At 32.0% G+C, this 24833-nt stretch overlaps 2 protein-coding genes across 7 annotated transcripts in view; one reads left to right on the forward strand and one right to left on the reverse strand.

Moving 5' to 3' along the window:
* Positions 1 to 24833, forward strand: part of IFT74 (intraflagellar transport 74) — a 74595-nt gene that overhangs the window by 2986 nt on the left and 46776 nt on the right. Inside the window, exons 2-8 of one of the 5 annotated variants that reach the window (XM_081152400.1) lie at positions 2186 to 2324; positions 5760 to 5895; positions 7630 to 7678; positions 9941 to 10039; positions 10187 to 10247; positions 11066 to 11125; positions 12382 to 12443. In XM_081152400.1, coding sequence (XP_081008526.1) covers positions 2205 to 2324; positions 5760 to 5895; positions 7630 to 7678; positions 9941 to 10039; positions 10187 to 10247; positions 11066 to 11125; positions 12382 to 12443 — 587 coding nt within the window. In that variant the 5' untranslated portion in view covers positions 2186 to 2204. Of the gene's footprint in view, positions 1 to 2185; positions 2325 to 5759; positions 5896 to 7629; positions 7679 to 9940; positions 10040 to 10186; positions 10248 to 11065; positions 11126 to 12381; positions 12444 to 24833 lie in introns of those variants that run through there. The other 4 variants (XM_081152401.1, XM_081152402.1, XM_081152403.1 and 1 more) reach the window with 4 other exon arrangements.
* Positions 8222 to 24353, reverse strand: LRRC19 (leucine rich repeat containing 19). 2 transcript variants are annotated; one of them, XM_081152406.1, is made up of 5 exons: positions 24271 to 24353; positions 19771 to 19860; positions 17980 to 18493; positions 17424 to 17612; positions 8222 to 8651 (listed from the first exon to the last, which is right to left on the reverse strand). In XM_081152406.1, exons 2-5 carry the CDS (start codon positions 19849 to 19851, stop codon positions 8632 to 8634), a joined length of 804 nt encoding a protein of 267 aa, XP_081008532.1. In that variant the 5' UTR covers positions 19852 to 19860; positions 24271 to 24353; the 3' UTR covers positions 8222 to 8631. The 2 variants fall into 2 exon arrangements, with proteins under 2 accessions (XP_081008532.1, XP_081008531.1); XM_081152405.1 differs by lacking the exon at positions 8222 to 8651 and adding an exon at positions 14903 to 16920.

The following is a 24833-nucleotide window of genomic DNA, read 5'->3' on the forward strand; positions in this document are numbered from 1 at the left end:
GGGAAGGAGTCCTTGAAACTGCCCTTGCCATGGTCATTAATGGCTTGTTCAGTGGGGATTTCAATGGACATTTCAGTGTTCATCTTTTTTAATTCCCTGCAGTAAATGGCATGACTGGCCATTCCTCTTTTCTCTTGGGATCTCTGACATATACCCCTAGTTTTTCTATTTGCTTTCTTGGCTTTCATTTTTAGTCTCCTATGTTATCTCTCTGATCTGAATGCAATGACATTCTTTAGGCCAGAGTCTTGAGCACTGTCTTTCTCCATATTCTCTCTCTTGATCAGTATCTTTTTTTTTTTTTAATATGTCTTTATTGATTCCAAAGACAGGAAGGGAGAGGGAGAGAGAGAGATAGAAACATCAATGATGAGAGATTCATTGATAGGCTGCCTCCTGCACGGCCTGAACTCGGGATGGAGCCCACAACCCAGGCATGTGCCTGAGCAGGAATTGAACTTTGATCTCCTAGATCCTAGGCCAATGCTCAACCGAGGAGCCACGCCCGGCTGGGCTAGATCAGTATCTTTAAAATTCTTTTGAACATGACCTATAACAGGACATACATTTTACATTACAGACCAGTACAAATATATGTGTAAATATATATAAATATAACTGAAACAAAAATTTAATGAAACAATCCCCTTCCTATATGTGCAGTGAACTATTCTTTTTTTACAGTCAACTCTTATATTTTCTATTTTATTTCACGTTTAAAACATATTGGTCATAACCTGCCAAATTGTTCTTACAACAACCACTCACTAATAGGTCATGACTCATAATTTGAAAAATACTATTCTAAATTATCAGCCAAAACTTTAAATAATACTCTGACGAGTAAAGGAAGGGGCTGATAAACTAGGAGAGAATAAGTGAATTAAGGAAATGGTTTAAAGAGAGGTGTGGTGAGAATAAAGATGAGAAAAGAGTAGAAGAGAAAATTAAAGTCAGAGAATAAAGTATTTCACTTAAAATATTTGAGATGAAGTAAGTCCAGATGATTACAAGCTCCAGGTCTAGCCATGGCTATCTGAAATGGAGTTGAGATGGTTACCAAAATTTAGGTCAGGGAACTGTGAAAGTAGAATTTAGATATTGAATCCAGTATCCATATGAAAGTCAACCAGGATGTTTGTAGGACTGGAATAGAGAGGCTAAACTGGGTATAAAGACCTTAGTGAAGATGAGGTAGAGATTAGGAGGTACCTAGATAAAAGCAACCAGGAAAGATCTAAGGCAATAGAGTTGTATTCCCTGGTCCTCAGAAGAAGAGAATTCTATTTATTTTTTAACAACTTCGAAGAATAATGTTTTTGTTGTTGTTAATCCTCACCCGAGGATATTTCTTCCATTGATTTTTAGAAATAGTGGGAGTGAGGGGGAGAGAGGAGGAAGGAGAGAGAGACAAACATCGATGTGAGAGAGAAACATAGATTGGTTGCCTCCCACACACGCCCCAACTGGAACTGGGGATCAAACCTGCAACCCTGGTGCATGCCCTTGATCAGGAATAGAACCCACGATCCTTTGGTGTGCAGGCCGATGTTCTAATCACTGAGCAACACCAGCCAGGGCAGAAGAATAATGTTTTGAAAGTGACATTGGAAAGCAAGGAGAGTGCCACGCGCTTTTTCTTTGCTTTGGAATTGTGGCACTGGAAGCTAAAACAGCCTTTGTTACCAAAAGTGTTTTGTGGGAAAGCCAGTATTCTGTTAAAGGGAAGAGTAAATGAAAGTACTTCATAACAGGATTCAGAATATAAGGGAGTTAATCATGGACCAGAAAGCACAGAAAATACCGGAAGATCAGAAACAAGCTGAATATGTCAGGAGAGAGAAAACTTATGGGATAAGCATAGGAGAGATAACTAGATGGGCTTGTATTTTGATAAGATAATAGGGAAATGAGGAAGGCATGTTGTAGTAAATGATTTCATGGTTCTAAATGGAACATTAATATCAAATTTGAACGAAATTAAATCGGGCTTAACATTGTAATATCTGGAATGGCAATTTACAAGAAAAATCATTGTGGATGATTTTTTAACGACTTGGAAAAATAATGTTCCTTTAAACATAAAAGGAAGGGTACAATGTTTAAAGATAGAGTATATGGGTCACTAGTGTCTAGTTATAGAAGGAGTCAAAGGGGAATTGAACTATTCCTTGTTTCCAAACAGTGGTTAAAGTGAACAGACAATGGCCAGTAATCACAAACCTCCAGCAGCTCGCCCTGCTTCACGAGGTGGAATTGGGTTGACAGGAAGGCCTCCTTCTGGAATACGACCTCCATCAGGAAGTATTCGAGTGGCAACTGGAGTAAGTTTAAAACAAATTTATTGAATTCTTGTGCATATGTCTTGGTAGAAGTTGGAAAGCCTGTCTATAATAATAAATTCTTCTTTGTTCTTTATTTTATGAACATGCTATATGTTTGGTGGTTTTTTTTAACTTTTTAAAAAATATATATATTTTTAAATTGATTTTAGAGAGAAAAGGAGAGGGAAAGAGAGATAGAAACATCAGCGATGAGAGAGAATCATCCATTGGCTGCCTCCTGCACATCCCCTACTGGGGGTCGAGCCCACAACCCGTGCATGTTCCCTGACTGGGAATTGAACCCTGATCTCCTGGTTCATGGGTTGATGCTCTACCTCTGAACCACACTGCCAGGCATGTTTGGTTTTTGAAAACACTGAGAAGTATAAATGTGGGACAATGTCTGAAAGACACTTTAGAGAGAAGATACGTGCTCATGCTGATATTCAGATGTATTTTAAACCTACAAGTATTCAAGTGGTATAGTGTATTGGTGTCAAAATCAAATGAAGTGGATAGACCAGAAACAGAATCAGACATATGTAAGAATTTAATTAATGATTAAGGTTGCATTTCAAATTAGTTGAAAAAGCATGGACTACTCAGTAGGGCATTATTTGCTTTTAAAAAATTGATCCCTCCCTCACTCAGAAATCTAGATATTTTAGAAACTTTATATTTAAAAAAGGGAAACCATAAATGCACTAGAAGAAAATAAGGCAAGTATTTCATATAAACTTGGTGTGGGCTAGGGACTTCATAAAATGACACAAACACCAAATACTTAACAGGAGGGTATTTTTATATTTTAAGTTACAAAATTGAAAACACTATTAAAAAGTTAAAAGAAAAATGGCAAGCTGGTAAAGAAATATTTGCAGTCTATATGTCATACATAGAGTTCAGAATTTTTAAGAGCTCTTTTTATATTAAGGCTATAAACCAATCTAAATTCCATGAGATTTCTTCTGCAGGCAGTGTGTGTGTGTGTGTGTGTGTGTGTGTGTCTCGGGGGGGGGGATGTCATTATAAAATTATTCTAAAATTTATCCAAAACAATAAAAAAGCAAAAATAAAGTACAATAGTCTAATATAAAAATATGTTATAAATAATAAGTAAAACAATGTTCCAGTTGCCACGGCAGTCTAAAAACGAATAAATATTAAGAGCTTATATGTAAGACAGAGTGTGCTATACATCAGTGAATCAATAAAAGAAAAATACCACAGTAAAACAAAATGTATGAACTTTACAAACTGGTAATTCTAAAAAGAATAATATCCTATAAAGATAATTGTTACATTTTCATTATAATTATAATAGTGAAATTGGAATACAACCTAAATGGCTTTACAACAGATGAATCATAAATAAATTATACATCTATCCCTATCATAGACTATTAGGTAGCCATTAACATTTTTTTAAAAGAATATTTTAGGAAATAATATATATAATACAGTATTAAGTGGAAAAAACCATTATGGTGTCAATTTAATATGAAACATACAGTTATATGTACAAAGAAGTAAGTGAATACACCAAAATATTCATAGTAATTTCTCTGATGCTTACAACAAATGGTTTTGACCACACCTCATAAGGTGCATATGAAGTACTCAAGCTCGAACTATAGAGATAATGTTGGGTCCTATGCTTAATTCATAACAAGAACAGCATTTTGGGGAGGGAATAATTTTGTTAAAGTGAGTTTTTTTTTACATTTTTGAGATTTTTCTAGAGTTTCAGGTAATATTATCAACAGCATCATCAATTTATACTGAAATGATTTTTCTAAAGTCATATGTAGTATTGAGCTAGGGTATCTTTTTCTATTATTCTAGTAAGAATTTATGCTTGTTAATTAAATATTTATAAAAGGAATCTGACATTTATTGACCACCTACTACTTGCCAGGCGCTTTACCTGTTTAATGTTTGCAGTTTTTAAGAGTAATGCTCACTGTAAAACAGAAACAAAGAAGTGTCTTTGTTTTTATTCCTTCTACCCCAGGTATAAAATCATTGTTAACAATGTGGCATGTATCCTTCCAGACTTTTTCTATCTATTTACAAACACTGACACATATGCTTATATAATTGATGGTTTTAGCATTTTCCAAAATGAAGATAATAATATATACATTCTTGTCCTTTACTTTCAGTAATATATCATAAGTCTATCAGTAATATACCATAAATATATTTCCATGTGAATGCATGTATATCTATTTCATTCTTTTTAATGTGTGTAGTTTTAATTTATACTTTCTTTATACTTTCATCTAGATAATTTTTTAAAAGTTGCATAGTTATTTGAGTAGCTGTCATGATTCTGTTTGCATAGCTCTGAAGAGGAAATTATTTAGAAGAATTACCCGGGGAGAGATTCGGCATTCTCTCACAAGGATCATTCAGAATAACCCTGAATTCATTTCAATTGAATTTGTAGCTGACAGTCTTCCTGTGTCCAGTATATTTCCTCTGGAATGTGTCACTGTTGCTGGCCCCCTGTATTCAAAATAATTACCAAGTAATTCTCAGAATCACTTAAGAACTATCTTAGCTGATAGGATTAGAGGCTACCAGCTAATAATTAAAAACAATCAAGATGAATGACAATGGTTGTATCCAACCCCGGTATAAAATTTCTACTGCATATTTAATTTACTGTACTAATTTACTATTTGGAAGTGAGGCAGAAAAAGGAAGAGTGGAAAGGGAAGATAAAAGAAGGATCACTTGGAATAGTTTCAGGTTATCTTTTATACCTTCCCATGCTTGTACATATTATATGAACTGACAAGAAGGGAGTCTTGCCCTTTCCTCAGGTGTATAATGTCATATTGGATTTTGTAGAACTGAAGTAATAATATGAATGCTTGCTGAATGATGTAAGCCCTTTAATACCTACATGGCTATCTTGTGATGGAATTATATAATTTTTTTTCAGAGTGAAAAATTATTTTCTGATTTTAAAGGTAATAATTACTTACCATGATAATGCTGAAAACACCAAATTATATAAATGACAAAATAAAAATGAATTATAATACCACTATATAGAGATAACCATTTTTACTATTTTTTATATAATCTTCCAGACTTTTTGTTTTACAAAAATGAAATTATAAATACTGTTTTGTAAACTATTTTGTTATATACTACAACTTATTTAACCATGTTCTATGGTATATGAGGAAAAATATGTGGACATTTAACTCCTTTCCAGTTTTGAAGTATTATGAATTCTACACATAAAATTTAAAGAATTTTATTTAATACTATTTAATATTTCAAACACTAAAAAATATAGGAATATTTTACAAATTATGTTGAATTAAAATTTTTAAATATTCTCTTTGCAATCTTAACAGTAGTAGAGTTACAGTGTTTTTCTAGTTTATTAAAACTAAAATCTTGTTTGTTATTTAGATGCCACCTGGAACAGCAAGACCAGGCTCTCGTGGTGGCCTCATAGGGACAGGAGGAGTTCTATCTTCTCAAATTAAAGTTGCCGATCGTCCTGTAACACAACAAGGTTTGAGTGGAATGAAAACAGGGATTAAAGGTATCTATTTTAAAAAGATGAGTATGTTTTGTGTAAGAAATATTACAGTACCATATTACTAAATCAGAATTACAGAGTGAAAGACGCTGTTTTACTCAGTTCTTATTCCTTGAGTCAACATCATTTTGAGGGTTAAATAAGAGAATGAATGTGAAAATACATTATAAGCTAGAGAGTTTTGTACATATATGAGATATTTTGATCTTCACTTTTCTGAACATAGAAATTTGCTACAAATTCAAGAAATTTGAAATAATTTGAAAAAAAACCCTCAAGAATGAAAATTAGATTTCTATACTCTGGAAATATTCTGAAATACTTTTTTATTGTTTCTATATCAAAATTACACTGTTAAGATATTTGTGTAGAATATCTTAAGTGAGTCAAGAAGTGTTACTTTTATAATAATTAATACCATATTATGTAAGAAAATGAGGCTAACACAGATTTCTACCATATCTTTCATGGTTCTCTGAATGTGTTTAGAAAAGCGTAACAATTCACTGTATGTTGTGATTCAAAGAATCGGTCTGTATATATATAAATCAAAGCATGAACTCTTTAATGTGTTTTATTTCTATATTTGTGACAAATGACTTATCAGGAATGAAGACATTTTACTAGTACAAAATTACCTTTAAAATATCATACTACCTTTTATAATATACTATGTCATGCCTTTCAGGAGACTTAATTTTCTTAATTGTATCATAATACACTTAGCTCACTCAATATTAAAAATCAATTAGATTATTTAGAAATGCTTGGTTAATTATCAATACTGTGAAAAAATGAGTCAAAATTATATAGTTGTTTAGTCTTTAAAACTCTATTCATGGAAATATTTATGTGTTTAATATTACTTATTAAACATTAAAGGCAGAAACATGCTGAACAGAACCAATATCATTTAGTCAGTTTCTACCAATATACTTCAAAGCCTCATGTGAGTTTTGATTGTTACCACTATCTTTTGTGACTTACCACTATCTTTTGTTCTTACCTGTTCTAATGCCCCATTTCCCATTCTAATAAGACATTCTTTCCCTCTCCTCAGCTTAGACCTCCCTAGCCTTACCTCTCACACCTTGCAGGGTACTTCATCTGTCTCAAGATTTGGGACATTTAACCTAGAAGTACTTTCTTAGTCCTACTGAAATATAAGATCATGTTTATAAAAAAGTCCCTGAGACAAATTATGAAAAATCATAATCTCGTACTTACACTGAGAAATTCAGTCTAAAATCTGCACTATTATGATAGCCAATAACTATATATAATTTGCTATTTAAATACAAATTAATAAATAAAACTTCAGTTTCCCGATAGCACCAGCCACATTTCAAGTCTCAGTACGCCCATATAATTCATTTATTGGACAGTACTGATATAGAATACTTTCATTGTTGCAGAAAATTCTCTTGGATAGCCCTGTTCTAGACTCCCATAGCTCCCTTTTCCAAATTCAGTCAACCTGACCTGTAGAATCTGTGTCTAAATAGTCCCACCTCTAATCCAGTCTTTGTGGTCTTAATTCAAGCTTCTATTATTTCATGATGCTAAGATATTAGTTCTCTTTTCCATTTCAGTGGCTCTTCTTGATTATCAGATTTACCAGGGCATTCATAAGGACTGTCAGAGAATTGTACAGTGTAATTCTGTTTGTGCTTTTGATTTGCTATTTTGGCGGCACTTCCAAACTGAACACTAATACTTAAAAAAAATTTTTTTTAGGTCCCCAGAGGCAAATTTTAGACAAATCTTATTATCTTGGGCTTCTTCGGTACGTTACATAAACATGTTTTTTTCTATCCATTATCATGAAGTTTTAACTGTAGTACTTATTAAAATAATTAGATATATGTTGATTTATAAGAATTATTTTGTACTCTAACATAGTTTTTGGTTAATTTGGCTGTACTACAAAATACACATATAATGCAATTAGACTGAGATTTAATTAAATTAATTTTTTTAGGTCTCTAGACTTTCAGGTTATTGCTTTTTTATTTTATTTTATTTTATTTTTATGTCCCCGTTTTCCCCCCATTGATCCCCTCCACCCTTCATCCACCCCATCCCCACCCCCAGGACCTCCCCATACCAATGTCTGTGTTCATAGGTTATGTATATAAGTATATAAGTTCTTTGATTAATCTCTCCCCACCCACTGCCCCACCCCTGCCTTCCCTCTGAGGCTTTAAACTATATATTTGCATGTAAGCTGTATATTTCAAGTTCACTTTTAAAAACCCTAATGATAAAAATAACCTTTTATGCTTCTTTTACTAATTGTTCTGAAATACTATTGAAATGTCACCAATTACATCTAACAAGAAAGGGAATATGTGTATATTTATTTATGAACATTAATTAATGCACAGTTTTACCTAAGTATATAGCGTGTCCCCAGAAAATGTGTGCATACTTTGAATGATTATAATGTCAGTGTCTATTAACATACAGTTCATTTTCAAAATTTAAAAGAATCTACAGAAATGAATAATTTTTTGTCAACACCTGTTTTCAAACTGATGACCGTTCTGGTCCAGGCACTGCTGATAACATGAAGCAATGGAATCGCAAACATCAAGAGTCATTTCGTTAGGTATTTGTGTGCCCTCAATTTGTCAACTTTTGCTGGTTTTGTACCATAAACTTTATCTTTTATATATCCCCATAAAAAAGTTTTGTGGTTAAATCTTCTTTGTCCAAGGCTTAGTCTGGCTTCACCCATTATTTCAAATCAGTCAGACCTGAAAAGGAGTGAAAATTGAGTTATCAGTTGTTAAAGTATGTATACATTTTTGGGGGGATACCTGTGTTCCAAAACAATGTGTACACACTTTGAATAATTATAAAGGCAGGGTTTATACTTCCACTGCTTTTTCAAACTTCCAGTAGCATTTTAAGATGAATTTCCTCTGTTTAAAGCTTAGTCTGGCTGAAAAGAAAGAAACACCAATTGATTTAAAGTGTGTATACATGTTTTGGGGACACCCTGTATGCTTGGTGAATTGTTACAGATGTGGCCTAATTTTAATGAATTTATAAGCTTTGTTATACAGTTCTAAATTAAGAACTTATTTCTTATTTTCTATCTACCTTTTTCTCTGCTCCTATGTTCTACAGTCTTATCTCCATTTTCCCATTTTACTTTATTTTCTTCTTGACTCTTCATCTATACTTTCTTTCTCTCTTACTTCCACTTCACCGAATCCTTGCTTCTATTGTGTCCTAAAAGTTTATTTTTCTTTCTTAGTCCTTGATTCTTTTGTTTCTCAATTACCTGAATTTTTTTGATTCTCAAACTTCTAGAGGTAAATAAAGAGAACTGTAGGTTTTCCCCATCTATCCTTGAAGCTAACACCAATAAGAGAGTGAGGCCATCGTTATATAGCATCCCTTGATGTCCAGCCACTTTTTCATCAAAAGAAGGAAACAAAAGGAAGCTATTTGTCATCATTACATTGTATCTCTTCTCCAGGACTTGTGATTCTGCATCAAAGAGTAGTAATTCTAGCTGTTTGTGTAATTGTTTGACCCTAGAGCAGTGTTCAACTGGTGGTGATTTTGTCCCCCAGGGAACATTTGGCAATTTTTAGACACATTTTTGGTTGTCATAACTGGGTTTCGGAGAATATGCTACTGGCATCCAAACTAGGGATGCCATTAAACATCCTACAGTGCACAGGATAGTCCCCCCACCCCCTACCAAGGTATTATTCAGTGACCTAAGATGTCAGTAGTGCCACTCTTGAGACACCCTGTTCTAGAGGGTAGCAGGAGCTGTGAGAGTGACAATTAGGCATCTACTTCTGTCTATAGATTGTACCAGTTTGACCAGGTTTCCATTCTTAGGATTAGAGAGTCTATGTCAGCTTTTTATTAGCTGGGATATACCTCATTTTTAATCAAATAAGCTGCTTTTAAGTGAAATTTCACAAAACCATTTATATTATTACACATTTATGAAAAGTATTTTTTGTTTGAGTAGAAAGTCTTCTTGATTAGAAGTATTGCTGACTTATTTCTTTTCATTTAGAAGTAAAATAAATGAACTTACAACAGAAATTAATAAACTTCAAAAAGAAATAGAAATGTACAATCAAGAGAATTCAGTTTATTTGTCATATGAAAAGAGGTGAGTAATTTTGCAGCTAAAATATGCAAGATCTTTTTTATTAGTAACATTTAATGTGATATATTTCAGGAGTTTAATACTGAATTTGTTCATAATATTTATTTGTTTATCTATGCATTTATGGTTGTATTTATTTTATGCTTGCAGAGCTGAAAATTTAGCTGTTGAAATTAAAGACTTTCAAGGACAACTAGCAGACTACAACATGGTATTTGCTTTTTCATAGAGATTTTCTTTGAATATTTTCATTGCTTTTTACCACTTTAAAAATGTGTTATTTTAAGTATCAAATAATACATGAATACATGCATATTGTAAAAGATTGAAACTATAGAAAGTGTAGAGATTAAAGTGTTGTGGCCCTGGCCTGGTAGCTCATTTGGTTAGAGTGTCGTCCTGAAACGCCAAGGTTGCGGATTCAATCTTCAGTCAGGGCACATACAAGAAGCAACCAATGAATGCACCAATAAATTGAACAACAAATTGGTCTCTCTCTCTTTTTCTCTTTTTCTCCCTCTGTCCCTTTCTCTGTCTCTCTAAAAATCAATCAATAAATAAAAATAATAAATCATTTTACATTTTTACATTTATAAAATGACTTTTATCCATCTGCCCTGGGGGAGGGAGAGAGGAAAGAAAAGGGCTGGGGGCTAGACAGAGAGAGAGAGAGAGAGAGAGAGAGATCTTCTCCAAACTTTTGTCTTTCCTGGACCCTTTTTTATAAGCTCAGACATCTCCTAACAGCAGGCAAAGCTCTTCAAGGTAAAATCTGCAGGAACAGTAGTAGTTCATTACTGCTCACTTTTTTATATTCCTAAAAATGGAGTTTATTGCTTGGCCAAATGCACAGTATATGCTTACTTGGGTAGCTCAATATTTGTTTTTATCTTAGAAAATAAAATACCTGGAAGTATTAATACTTTAAATGACTATTATTTGTAAGATTGAATACCTATATTATGGATTATAGAGAAAATTTATACACTAATAGAATGTGTTGTGTTTTTTTTGTATTTTTATTTTTAGTTGGTAGATAAACTTAATACCAATACTGAAATGGAAGAAGTAATGAATGATTACAACATGGTAAGAAAATTTCTAAGCAGTAGATCAATATAGATCATATCCTCCAAAACAAAGCATTTATAGCTAGAAATAGTTTGATGAAACCTTATGGACCTTAGAGATAGGTATTACTCTGATCCTAAATACCACTATTATAATTGAGTTTCCATAGTTACACTTTTTAAATTTTTTCCTGTTCATTGACTCTCCCAGGTGGATGATACCTTAGTGTCTTTCAAAAGGCTATATTTTAATGGGTCCTGCACTTAGCACTAGTTAGGGATTCCCATCTACATTTCCTTATATATAGATTAGTTTGCAATCTGGTTTAACAGTTGCACAAATGGAGCTGAGTACTCAATGGACATATGGCACCTATAAAGAGTTTTATAAGAAAGGGAGAAAAATAACTATCATATGATGCCAGACATAATACTACTTTTGATTGGTAAATGAGATGTTAGCAGCTAGCTTATTTTGATTCTAAACACTTGGATGCAAACATACAACTTATAACTTACATAGCTTATCATTAATTTACACAGTAAGTTCTGTGAAACCACAGAATTTATAAAATGACTCTTTTCTAAATTTTGGTTCTAAAAGCATGATAATTTAGTGAAATTATTCTTGGCTTTTAGAACACAGGAGAATTCCCAACTTGAAAACTGTTTTTAATACCAAATGTAAAAAGTAAAAATTTCTTTATGTGTTTTGTTAGTTATCTGAGATAGGTCCAAATTCTAGGCTGAATATGCACAGGTAGAGCCAACTAGGAGTGCTCAAGTAAAATCCTGGATTATTTAAGAATAAAATTTGTACTGGGGAGGAGGAAGGAACGGGGTGGAACGGGTCATTGGGGAGAAAAAGGGACATCTGTATTATTTTAAACAATAATAAAATAAAATAAAAAAGTTTAAAAGACAAAAAAAAAAATAAAATAAAATTTGTGCTGGGTCTAAATTTAACATATTACTAATTAACTATTGGACACCCAATAAATTCTTGAAATTTTAATTCCATAAATTAAGTTTACATTGGATTATTTGACAAAATGAATACTTTTGATGTGAGATTACAATGCCTGTGAAAAGACTTTTATTTTAATCTGGTATGGTGATTTGTTCATTGAAACAAAAACTACATATTTTTTAAGCTTTACATTTGGCATTAGGATTATTAAAATAATCTCTGAGTTCATAATCATAACCTTTAAAGAAATTGTTTGGTTTAAATGGCAATTTCTTACCCCTCACTTGTGTTAACTCTTTATTTAGCTTAAAGCTCAAAATGATCGAGAAACACAAAGTATGGATATCATATTTACAGAAAGACAAGCGTAAGTACAATCTATGTAGAAATACATTTATAAGTGAGCTATATTAGGTAGTTTAACTTCTGAGTCATGCTTTTCCTTACAAATTTTTTTGTTTTTCTCTGTTGAATTCTTTAATTTTAAAAAGTTGAATATTTGTAATACAAATTATTGTTATCTTTATTTACTATTAAGTTCCCAAATTCTGTACAAATAAAAGTACTATATAGATTAGATATATATAATTTCTGCTTCTAGGAGTTTAAAAATCTAAGGTGGATCAGAACATCTTCATCTCTACAATTGTAATTTTAACTTGGGCTTTTTAACTAATTTGAATTATGAGATTTAAACCCCAGTCTATTGAAAGGCAGATTATTTATAGTATTTCATTGTCTCATACATTATCCAATTAATTGATGATAGTTATATTAGTAATCTATATCATAGGTTTAGATTATATGTGCATCTTTATGTATAACCGGTTAAAGATCAAATACCAAGATAACTGTGGCAGTGACAATAATGCCTACAAAATAAAATAATAAGTAGATGTCCATTTGGGCTGCTGTAACAAAACATCATGGACTGGGTATCTTATAAACAACAGGAGTTTATTGTTCACAGTTCTGGAGGCTGGGAAGTCCAAGATCAACGCAGCAGTATGGTCCCTTTCTGGTGAAGGCCCTCTTCCTGGGCATAACCTGGTGTCTTCTTGCTGTGTCCTCCCATTGGTGGGAGGGTCTAGGGAGCTCTGTGGGATCTCTTTTATAAGGCCACTAATCTCATTCATGAGGGCTCTATCCTTATGACCTAATCATCTCCCAAAGGCTCCACCTACTAATATCTTTACTTTTGGTATTAGGATTTTTACATGAATTTTAGAGGGATGTGAATATTCAGACAATAGCAATGGTTAAAGTAATTGTCTTCATCTGCTTTTTTGACCTTAATTAAATGTCTAAGGCAGTACTTAGGAAGATTAGCTATTTTTTACATACATATACCACATACATTTTGTCCCAAAAATATATCAATAATAATCTCTTTGAGAGCAAGGATAATAATTAACCAAAATTAACAAAATTCTGTAACACCAAATATACTGTCATGTTACCTCTGTGTGTACAGTAAATATTTGATGAAGACTAGGATATTAAAATATAATAAAACATTTGAAAAATAAATTCTTGTGTTGATCAAAAACAAAGAAATCTCTTTCCCCCCATCTATTATTTGATGAGGCTATAAAGTGCTGTCTTAAAAATTATATGTGCTGGAAGTCTCTTCCCTTTTACAAAGAAAATTCCATATTCATGGTGACCAAGTTCTTACATGGGAACTTTCCTTTTTGTTGTTCTAGTTTTAAACTATTTACTGCAAGTATTTATCATTTACTATATGTAAAATACTCTTATAGGTACCTAAAGAATAAGAAATAATAATCTATAGCCCATTAAAGACCTTACAGCATTTACAGTATTTAGGTCCTAAATTATTTCCTAATTTATCTACAAAGTTACATAATACCCAGGTCAGATTTATAAATATTAAATGTACATGTTTCATAGATATTTCATCCTAAATGATAGATTACAAGTTTGAGAATGTCATAGATTTTTATTTCTATTTGGTTCATTTAGTTGAAGAAATAGTTCTTAAAATATGGTAGTTTGTCCTGAAAATGTCAGCAGTTTCAAAACTTCATATCTGTAGTTTGTAACTGAGGCTGAGTGAAATAGGTTCTCCTGACCCTTTTAAAAAGAAATTTAAATTAAGAACAAAAGTCATTTTTATGAAGTTTACTTTTATATGCCGCAGGAGGATAGATTTGTTTTATGTGTTAAGCAGATAACCAAAATCTCAATAACACAAAGATCTACCTTGATACTCCTCATTCCAAGGGAGCAGGAAATGCCATACCTTTTGAAGGCAGGTGTAAAGAACTTCTGTTTTCATTCTCTTTAGTCCTCCTATTTAGTATGGTATGACCATCTGGCTTATTCCTGAACATCTATTTATAGTAAGTTGGTCATTACACATAGCCTTGATAGATTACTACAATTCTTAGACACCTGGCTTTAATTTAGTTTCACATAGCTGCATGAACTAAAGATTCTCTTCAATTTCTGATGTATATACTTTTCTAGTTTGGTATTAGTCAAAATCAGTTATATTTTAAAACATGTAATTATAATTTTAAGCCCGTTTATTTTTGTTTAGTCAGATATTTATTGACTACCCAATATTCATTTATAAGAGGTTCTTGAATATAAGAGATTAATGTAGTCTTTGCTGATTCATAATTATATTTTGTTTTATTTTATTCCTCAAGTATTAATATTTGCCTCTTAAATTATGAAATGATATTTTGGTAAAATGATAGATTATTTAGAAAAAAATGCCTCATGTTTCTATTATCTGACTTATAATTGTGATTGAAAAGAATGAATAATTGATAATATCTGTTAGGAAATACGTGAAAAGCATTTATATTCTTTATTGAATATTGAAAGCATTTCAATAAACAAGCAAATATGCATGATAAATGAGTTCATTTTTCTATTTCACAGGGTATATCATCTTAAACAGTTTTTATTTTACTTATTGATATCGAACTGAGTTTATATATCAGTATAACCTTTAAAATGACTTTTCTGCAGAATGTAACATACATCTAGTCTCTTTTTTCTAAGAAAGTACCAGGTAGATACACATTTAAAAAACTGTATTATAGAGAAATTTGAATAAAAATAAAATAATGTACTATAGTCCTGTGTGTCCGTGTCCCAGCTCCATCAGTTCATAACCAACCCTGCTCCATCTACTCCTTTAGCCACTGTTCCCTTTTCTGTGTTATGAAGAAAATCTAAAACATCATTTCACCTATGAATATATTTCAGTATTTTAGAGCTAGTTCCTGTAAAAGATACAGATAAATACATTTAACCTTCCCAGTATGATAGGTTTTGTTAGTTTTTAATGCCACCGTTTGCATTAAGTTAATAAAATTATGATTACAGCCAATTGGTCATAAGGAATTGGCAAATAATTCACTTTTAGACTCTTCCTATAATAGTCTCAAGGCCAGTGTTTTTCAAACTATGTTCTTTGGACCCTTGTTGTGCTATGAGCTCTTAGTGGGCACACCTCAAAGAAAGGTTGGAAAATTCTTGATACTTTGCTTTTGAAGAGCAGAGAGCAGTTTAGCTTAGTGAATTTTCAGATGATTCCTATACTAAAGAATCTTGTTTCACTTTGTTCAAACCTAGTATTTCCTGCAGTAATTCTATAATGATTTGACCATGTACCTTTTTCGCCCTTGTAAATACTTCTGAATGTCTCTCTGGAAATTAATGTTCTAGAAAACAATTTAGGAAACATTCCTCTATGTCTTGGATGCCAAACAGCTGTTCATGGATCAACTGAAGATTTCTCAGCCCCAGCACAGACTCATTTGAATAAAAATCTCCCAAAGAGAGAGAGAAATATATATATATTTTAAATAAGATCTATAGATAATTATGATACCCTTCATTATGGTGATAATCTTTCTTTATAACCCAAATCAGTAGTAACTTATTAGGGATTGTGCCTGGACATTGTGCTGTGCTTTAAATTGCTGCTAAACTTTTTAGGAAATTTACTGTGCTAATTCAGGAAGCATTTATAAAGTTTTCCAATTCCATGAATTCATTCTATGAGCATAAAAAAGTCAATCCAAGTGTATTGTCAGTTTAATCTATCTCTGTTCCTTACTGTGACTCATGATATAAATCCAGAACCTTTATTTCTCTACTGATTCCAATCAGTAAAACTTTAATATAATTTATGTGTATTATGTCAAATATCTGAACTAATATGAGAATCAGTTCATTTTAATTAATAATTTACTTTATGCTTTTTTTTATTATTAGTATATATGGTCTCTTGAATATTGCTGAGAATAATAATGCTAGTATTATAACTGTTAGCTACCAAGGAGTGTCAGTTACTGTAGTTGGACTAACTTTTTCAATACCAATGAGAAAAGCATAATTTTATGATATTTATGTGTGTTGCAATTAATATGAAGGTCTACTAGCTATAGTTTGGTATGTCACATATGAAAATCTCCATGTCTAAACTGTGAGTGTGATAACATTTTTTAAATAATCAAACTTTGAAAGCAGTTAATTATCTTCACATAATTCATGCGTATCTATATATTTATCTTCAATAAACCCATCATCATCTATTACAAATGAATGTAATTGTTCAAATATTTCTGTAGTATCTTCAGAGTTTGTATCTGGTATCTGTGAAAGAGAACTTGAATTTTTGGTAAATCCATCTTCATAGGTTTCTGCTTCATGCTCTTCTAGGCGATGATGATTGTAACTAAGCAGAAAATTATACCATATTGGGCATTTGACAGCAATAAAAATGAGGAGTGAAGTCATCAGTACAGTCACTACAACACCAACAAGAAAAGCCCAGCTTTTTCCAACAGGTCCATGTTCTTAAATGGGATACAGAGAGAGGGAGAGAGGGAGATATTTTGTTAAATTGACAACAAAAATTACATATCTTAATAACTCCCAAATAGTGATATTAGAAGTGAATGTACATTATAATTTTCTTTAAGCAAAAGTTAATGAAACTATAGTATAAAAGACATTTCATAGAGTGGTGAAAGAATATCTTTTTTTCTAAATAACTCCTATCTTTGCAGGGATTGTTTATCCATTCACCTAGGAACATTATTAATTTATACCTTTTAAGAATGGTGTCTTGACTAGTTAAAATTAAGGCTAAGAGAAGTTAAATAATTTGCCTAGTGGCATTTGTATGGTAACTAGCAAAGCCCAGTTTGGAAACCCAATATTTTGTAAACCTTTCCTTGAGATGAGGAATTGTACTTTTACATTTTCTAGAGACTTAAAATGCAGAAAAACAATGAGAAGTACTTTAGTTTATTTATGCTATCTTCAGCAATATTAATATTGAATACCAGTACATTACCTGAATTTCTTGTTAAGTTGTTCAAAGAGCTATTAAATGTTGAATTGCTAATTGACTGAAAATTCATATGAAGTTCTTCAGTTATAAGTGAAGGAAATTTTGAGTAGCATTCAGCCTTATAAGGTACTGTTTTGATGCTGTAGCATTTCAGGCTATCTGGGTAGCTGCACATGGTGATGTTCTCATTTTCTAGTAAATCAGAAAGAATAAATTACAGTTTATTATGGAAAATAAAATTATTATGGTTAACAACATTTTATAATTATTTTAGTCCAGAATTTTTTGACATGTCATTATTAGTTACTATAAGAAGGAAACTTATATTGCCTAACAACATAAGATAAAGGTGCACATTCCTGTTTATAAAGTTATTTTATAAATGTAGTTTAAGTGAAGTATCTATATTCTGTTTAATCTGTATTAGTAAAGATGTTATGATTAAGACTGTGGTGAAAATCTTGATCTTTTCTTTAAAAATGAAATGAGAGACTTTTCTGGGATGAAACAACCAAAAATCGATCACATTTTGGTTTTGATTAAATAATGTATAGCTTACCTAGTGTTACATTTGATGTGTTTAACCAATTCTGCAAATTCAGTAGACTACAAGAGCAGTTCCATGGATTTCCATTTAAAATGATTAATTCCAGACGAAACAGTTGTGGTACATCAAAATGACTTATCAAATTGCCTTGCAGATTCAGAAGTTTCAGGTTTTTAAGAGGCACAAATATATCAGGGTTCAGTTGTAATATTTTGTTCTGACAGAGATATAACTGTTCTAGTTTATTTAAGCCTGTAAACGTACCCTGTTGAATTATGTGGATGGAGTTTCTACAAATATTTAAAATTTTTAGATTGGAGAGGTTACCAAAACTATTATTATGTAAGATAATGACACTATTTTCAATCAAATAGAGCTCAGTGAGTAAACAGTACATCTGTAGAACACTTGTGTCTGTAATATTCAGAGTAATTTGGTTATAACTGAGATCAAGTATAGTAACCTCTTTATTGATATCCGCTGGAATCAAAGCATAATTCTTTTTAGTGAAATTATATTTGACTTCCTAAAAAAAGAAAAAAGTTAGAAATGCATTAATCAGAAAAACATTAACAGATTTTTCCAAATTTCATATCCCGGCAATTAAACATTGGAAGGAAATAGTTTAGGAAAAAACCTACTGTCCAATCACTTGGTATTATAGTTTGAAAAAATACAAACAAATGCTTCTCTTTATTAGGATGAAATACTGAAGATTAAGGGAATTCTGGTACTTATAATTAATTGAGCAAGGAGATTCTAGTTTGTCATACAGGTATCTTATAACTGTTGTTATATAATCATTACAGAAAGAAAGACTATTGGTATATTCCCATTTGTATATATGGAAATACATGGTGAATAATAATTCAGTTAACGTTAGTATTTCAATGTGCAGGACTGACATTTCAAATGAGGAAATTATTTTAAAATATGTCATTTCAAAAAATCTGGTATTACAATTTTATTTTTTAATATTTTTCAATTATAGTTGATATACAATATTATATTAGTTTTAGGTGTACAACTTGGTGATTAGAAATTTATGTAACTTACGAAGTGATACCCTAAGTCTAGTACCTATCTGACACCATATATAGTTTAAAATATGTAATTTTTAAAAATCAGCAGAGCTACCGACACTATACCTAGAACTATTAATTAAGAAATAATACTTAATATATAACTTTAGAGGCTTAGTAGCTCAAAGTCTGGTGTTTTAAAAGAAAATATTTATCTTATAATAGAAATTGAACCATTTTTTAATTTAAAGAGCCAGACAACATGAAGAAGTGCTTTCCTTGTGTGGATATAGATCCAAAGAAATAGTTCTTACTTTGACTGTTCTTGCGATTGAAATGTCCCCCCAATAGTAATAATGCAACAGCAATTTTTCTCATAAATGTAATTTAAAATTTCCTACATTTTAAGTGTGGTTTTTATGTCTTAAAACTAATCTCTGATTTTATAATGAGAATTCACAGATTTCTTCTTTTTTTTCTCCCTTCTGAAATTTATCTTTATTGTTCAAAGTATTACAGATGTCCCCCTACACACCCCCCCATTGATCCCCTCCATCCTGCATCAGCTTTAATCAATCAACTCTTAAAGATTAAAAAATGAAGACTGCTTTTGTCAAATTAGAATCTGGCTCAGAGATCACAGATTTTGAATATACACAGCTAACTAAAAAGTTATTTTTGATAGCTTGATTTGGATTTTTTCCCCCCTGCTTTTATTGCTTTGGGATATTCAAAGTGTACCTTTGAAAATATTTTCACTGTCTTGATTGTAAAAACTTACTGTTTTAGAAGTCTGGCTTTCATCTGATAATAATAGCATGAAGAGGGGCCAAAACAAGATTGGTATGCATGTGGTTTCCATATTGCAGGCCTGATAGAAAAGAGAGTATTTTCATGTCAATAGGAAACTAGAACTTTAGAGATTATGGAGGACATTTTGATTTCCTTTTTTCCTCCTTTTAAATCTATTTTTTTCTTAAAATATATAAAATGTGAAACAATTAAATGCCCCTTCACAATCCCTATACTCTAATCTTAACAAACTAGAAAGCTTCTATGGAGAATGAAAAATAGTACTTTTTAGTGTCTCATTAGTTCCTAGATCTATTGAAAATAAAGTCCAGAAGAATATATATTTATGTATATGTGTTTAAATATATATATGTTTTTTCATCACCATTTATCTTCCCTATACCTTCTTTCACCTCCACACCCCCTTCCCATAATCACCACACTATTGTCCATGTCAATGAGTGGTATGTTCTTATAGTGCTACTTCTTGTTGTTTTAATTTAGGTGTTCTCTGTTAGTATTATCTATTTACCTACAAGTGTGAGAAATAAGAGTCTTCAGCTCTCTTTCAAACACTCCGTACCTTCATCTCTGACACAACAAATATATACTTCCTGTCTCTTCATTCTTCAAACATAGTTATGTGTAATTTGGGTTAGATGAGTGTTCATTGTATCACAAATGTATAAACGCTGTCAGTGACTGAGCCATGCAACAGGATTGCTTTTCTATTCCTGCTCACAAGTTTTTGCTAAATTAAATGTACTGGAGTATTTATGTGCTTAGTTTTCTTTTTTTCCTTTTTTTAAATGAATTTATACCCAAACCATTCCTTAACAAATCACTCAATAGTTTATGCATTTTAGATATTTAGTCTGTTTCATTTGCTTAAAAAAGTCTCCCAGAGCCTGTTGCCATGCTATAACCTAGCGGAACTGATGAGCACACCCTCTGCACAGCTCTTGACTTCCCACCCTCCCTCCACCCTTATCACAGATTCCCCTTATTTCTGGATTCCTGTGTTCTAGAATGCCCTTTCTTGGATTACTGCCTTTTTTTTTTTTTTTAATGGAGTTTCCTGCAATATCTTCCTAATGAGGTCTATGGGTGGGAAATTATTTTAGACCTTGAAAGATAATTTGGCTAGAAGTAAAATTATAAATAGGAAATAATTTTCTCTCAAAATGTTGATGGCATTGCCCCATTGTCATTGGGTTTCTAGTACTACTGTTAAGAGCTGTGAGGCTATGCCATTCTAATTCTTTATCTTTTTATGAAACTTGCCTCTTCTTAACCCTCAAAGCTTTTAAAATCAATATTCTGAAATTTCATGAACCTTCCTAAGAGTCTGTTTTCATTAATGAAACTGGGTACTTACTTGGTGGGTGCTTTCAATCTGGAAACTATGTCCCACGGTTCTGGGAAATTTTTCGAATTATTTCATTGATAACATTGATAATTTTCTTCTCCATTTTTTTTTTTTTTTTGGTCTTACTACTCTTCCTAGAACTGCTTTAATTGGGTGTTGGATCTCCTGGAATGATTTTCTAATTTTTTATCTTGACTGTCCTATATTTCATTTCTGTGTGTTTTTACTTTACTTTCTGGGAGATAGCCTCAATTTTATCGTTAAACTCTTAACGTTTTCTTTTTCCAATCATTTTAATTCTAAGAGCTCTTTTTTTTTCCCTCTGAAAATTTTCTGTAATAGTATCCTATAGCATAAATTATTATCTTATTGTTCTTGTTTTGTCTTTTGTTTTCTTTTTCCTTTAATAGCCTCCATGTCTTCATGTTATGCTTCCACTTTATATTGGTCAGTATCTTTTATATTAAAGACTTTCTGTCTTCATACATCTGCTAATATTTGGTTTGGAACTTACAGATAATACTGGAAATAAAAAACCTACTTGGACACTGCATTTGTGTAGATCTTATTCACTTTAAACCTTACTGTGGAGTAAAAAACTTGCTGGACGGTTTTCTTGGGGAATCCCTAAATGTCATTATCTTTAGATATTTGCTCTTGGGCCAGTTGAATTCCCAAAAATGGCATTTCTAGTCTGCCTCACAGATAAGGCCAGGTGGCTGGCATTTTGAGAGCCAAGTGGTAAAAAAGGTGGGTCTGTCTCAATAATGAGTATGTAAGCCTTAACTTACTTTCCCTTTTTTTGGCATAATGGTCTTGCACTCACTTGTGCTTATTGCCCAAATTCCCTTTGTTTTATTCTCCCCAGAGGAAAAAAAAGTCTTAATCATCTTTTTATGTAGGAGAGGAGCTTTACCTAACTGGACATAGGCAGGGAAGATTTTAAACTATGTTTTAGCCCCTCCTCTACTTCCAGAACACCTGGTGCTGCCAATTTCTGGGCCATTTAGGTGTTTTGCAGTATAAATCAAGTGGCTCCCCAGCTTTCCACTGCTGGCTTGGGAAAGTTTTGCTTTCCTAGTCAGTTTCCACTTAACTATTAACTTTCTAGTTTCTAGATTTTATTGCTGTTGCTCCCTCTTTCATTCTCTTTATTCTTATGAATTTATACTCCTTACTGCCTTTTATTTACATTTTAGTCAGGTTTGGGGCAGAAATCAAAGTTAATGGGTACATTCTTTATGCCATCTTTCTCTAGAAGTTGCCATTTATTTGAGTAAATTCTTGCTAAATAGTTTCTTTCCATTTAGTGATTTTACTCATGACATTCATGTTTCTTGTTTTTATCTGTGTGTTTTTAAAGTCAACACTAAAAACTATGCTGCAAAGAAATGATCTGTTTGAAAGGTATGATTATATCCTGTTAGTATCATCCTTAGTGGTTTTCTAAAATTTGAATCTTATTTTTCTTTTGAGCCTTTTCACAGCATATGTTGCAATTTAGTTACTTGTAATTTTTAAGGAAAAGTTTATTCTACTAGAGCAGGAAGTAGAAAACTGCTCAGAATGAGCAAGACTCATTTCATGTTCCTAAACCCTGTTACCTCATGTAGCAATGAGGTACTTGTTATTTCGATACTAGTTTGTTCTAGTTAATCTACTCTTTGCCTTCAGTTTGTTTATGTGTTTATGCTTATTCCCCTTCTACTTTCTCCCTTTCTATAGTTAAATCAAATTTGGTAGAAAAATCCACTATTCCTGCTAGATATTACAACTTGGATATAGATCATAATAGAATCCCTTTTAGAGTCAGAAATTAGTTCACGTTATCATTTATTCCAGACCATTGCCCACAAAAGTGGATCCCTAAATCATATATAAAAGGTATTTTACCCATGTTTAGTGGTCCCTAGGAATGTGTGCAGCCTCTTCATTGTCTTATTTCAGTATTTCTCAGTGGTGTAGTGATGTTCCTATGATGACTCTGGTAGGGTGCAGATGTGGGTAAGGGAGAAGTGCTATTTTTTCCAAAGTAAAAAGGATAGGGATCATTAAAGGAAGCAAATAGGCTACAAAGAAAATTAACTCAAGTCAAGAGTTGATGTGGAATATAGGTAGCTGAAGAAGGTAATGAGGGTCAGGCAGGACTGTGAAGCCTATGTGGAAATAGAGATAGGACCCTCTTGTATTTATTATCTTTATCACCTATTTGATACTAGTAATTATTTTCTCCAGTGTGCTAAAGCATTAGGTCTAAAGCTATGAAGTGCATTGGTTGAGCCCCATGATCAATGGGTCTTTTTGTATATTTGTATGTCTTTTGAGGGGAAAGATTGAGAGAGGGGGTGGATGTTGACCATCCCAACACTGAATAGATAAATCCCTAGACACAGGAAACATTTGCTAGCATTATTGGTTATCTTGAAGAAATCAGATTGGTAGAATAGCTAGCCCCAGTAGATTATGAAGAAAATGTTGAATCAATTTACCCCATTTTAAAAATTGATCTAAAGCAGCAGTGGGGAACCTTTTTTCTGCCAAGGGCCATTTGGATATTTATAATATCATTTGAGGGCCATACAAAATTATCAACTTAAAAATTAGCAATGAAAAAGGCTCCTAGATTTATTGAATTCTGAGTCCCTCCTGCAGTTGCCTTGGCAGGTCCAGACCAAATAATTTCCAGACCGGACGTTCCCCACCCCTGGTCTAAAGAGAAGACTGTTATCACCTTTTTCTCCCTATAGGATTTTTTTCTCAATTTGAAATTTATTTTGAAATTTGGGCTTTACAAATTTGTTTTTAAGTTAATGTCACTTCAAAATGCTCTGTGATTAACATATTTGAAAATAAAAAGATGTTATAAATTTGATTGGATAGATGAAACCTTTTTTGAAAAAGAAAAATAATTACTTTTTATTACATTATAACTTTATTTGGAAAATATTTTTTGGCCAGTCTAAGGTTAGTATCTCTAGAGTGTGTGAAAATGTAATCATATTTTCTGCTCTTTCATCATTTAGTAAAGGCATTGTTTTTGGTACAGACTTAACAAACAAATATGACTTTTAAAAAAAATTTAGCAACAACCACCAAACCTGTAAATATATAAGATCTTACCTTTACTTTTTTTTGTCTCTGAGACTGGTGTGCTAACGAATCAATTCTGTTTCTTCACCATGAAAAAGAAAACTCTGTCATATGATTGCATTTCACTTTATTTTAACCTTTGTACCCAGTGAGCAGGTGATTAAAAAAATACACTACTAGACTTCCTTAGCAAAAGATTGACTAGAGGAATAATTTCTTAAAGTCATCTTTGACTTCTTTAGTATAACAAGTAAGGTGGTTTGCGTAACCTTTGTGTTTAATTACTCTTAATAAATTTAAATATTAACAAATTTACTTTGTGAGTTAAAGTACATAATTTTGAGAATGCATACTTTGAAAGCTATATAGCTAAAGCCATTTAAGTTTTAGTCTGAAAGGTATTTTGTCTTTAGAAAGATACAAGTTGAAAAGATACCATCAAGTTTAATACTCCACTGAGTTTCAACTTTGTTATTTACTCATTTTTATGACACCATCATTGGAGATTTACTGCCAAGTTATAACAGGAACCATGTGCTCATAACATCAAAACATTTGACACTTGACCATTATGTGGCCTCTAGAAAATCAGT

The sequence above is a fragment of the Miniopterus schreibersii genome (genome assembly GCF_964146895.1).
Source record: "Miniopterus schreibersii genome assembly, chromosome: 11".
NCBI lineage: Eukaryota > Metazoa > Chordata > Mammalia > Chiroptera > Miniopteridae > Miniopterus > Miniopterus schreibersii.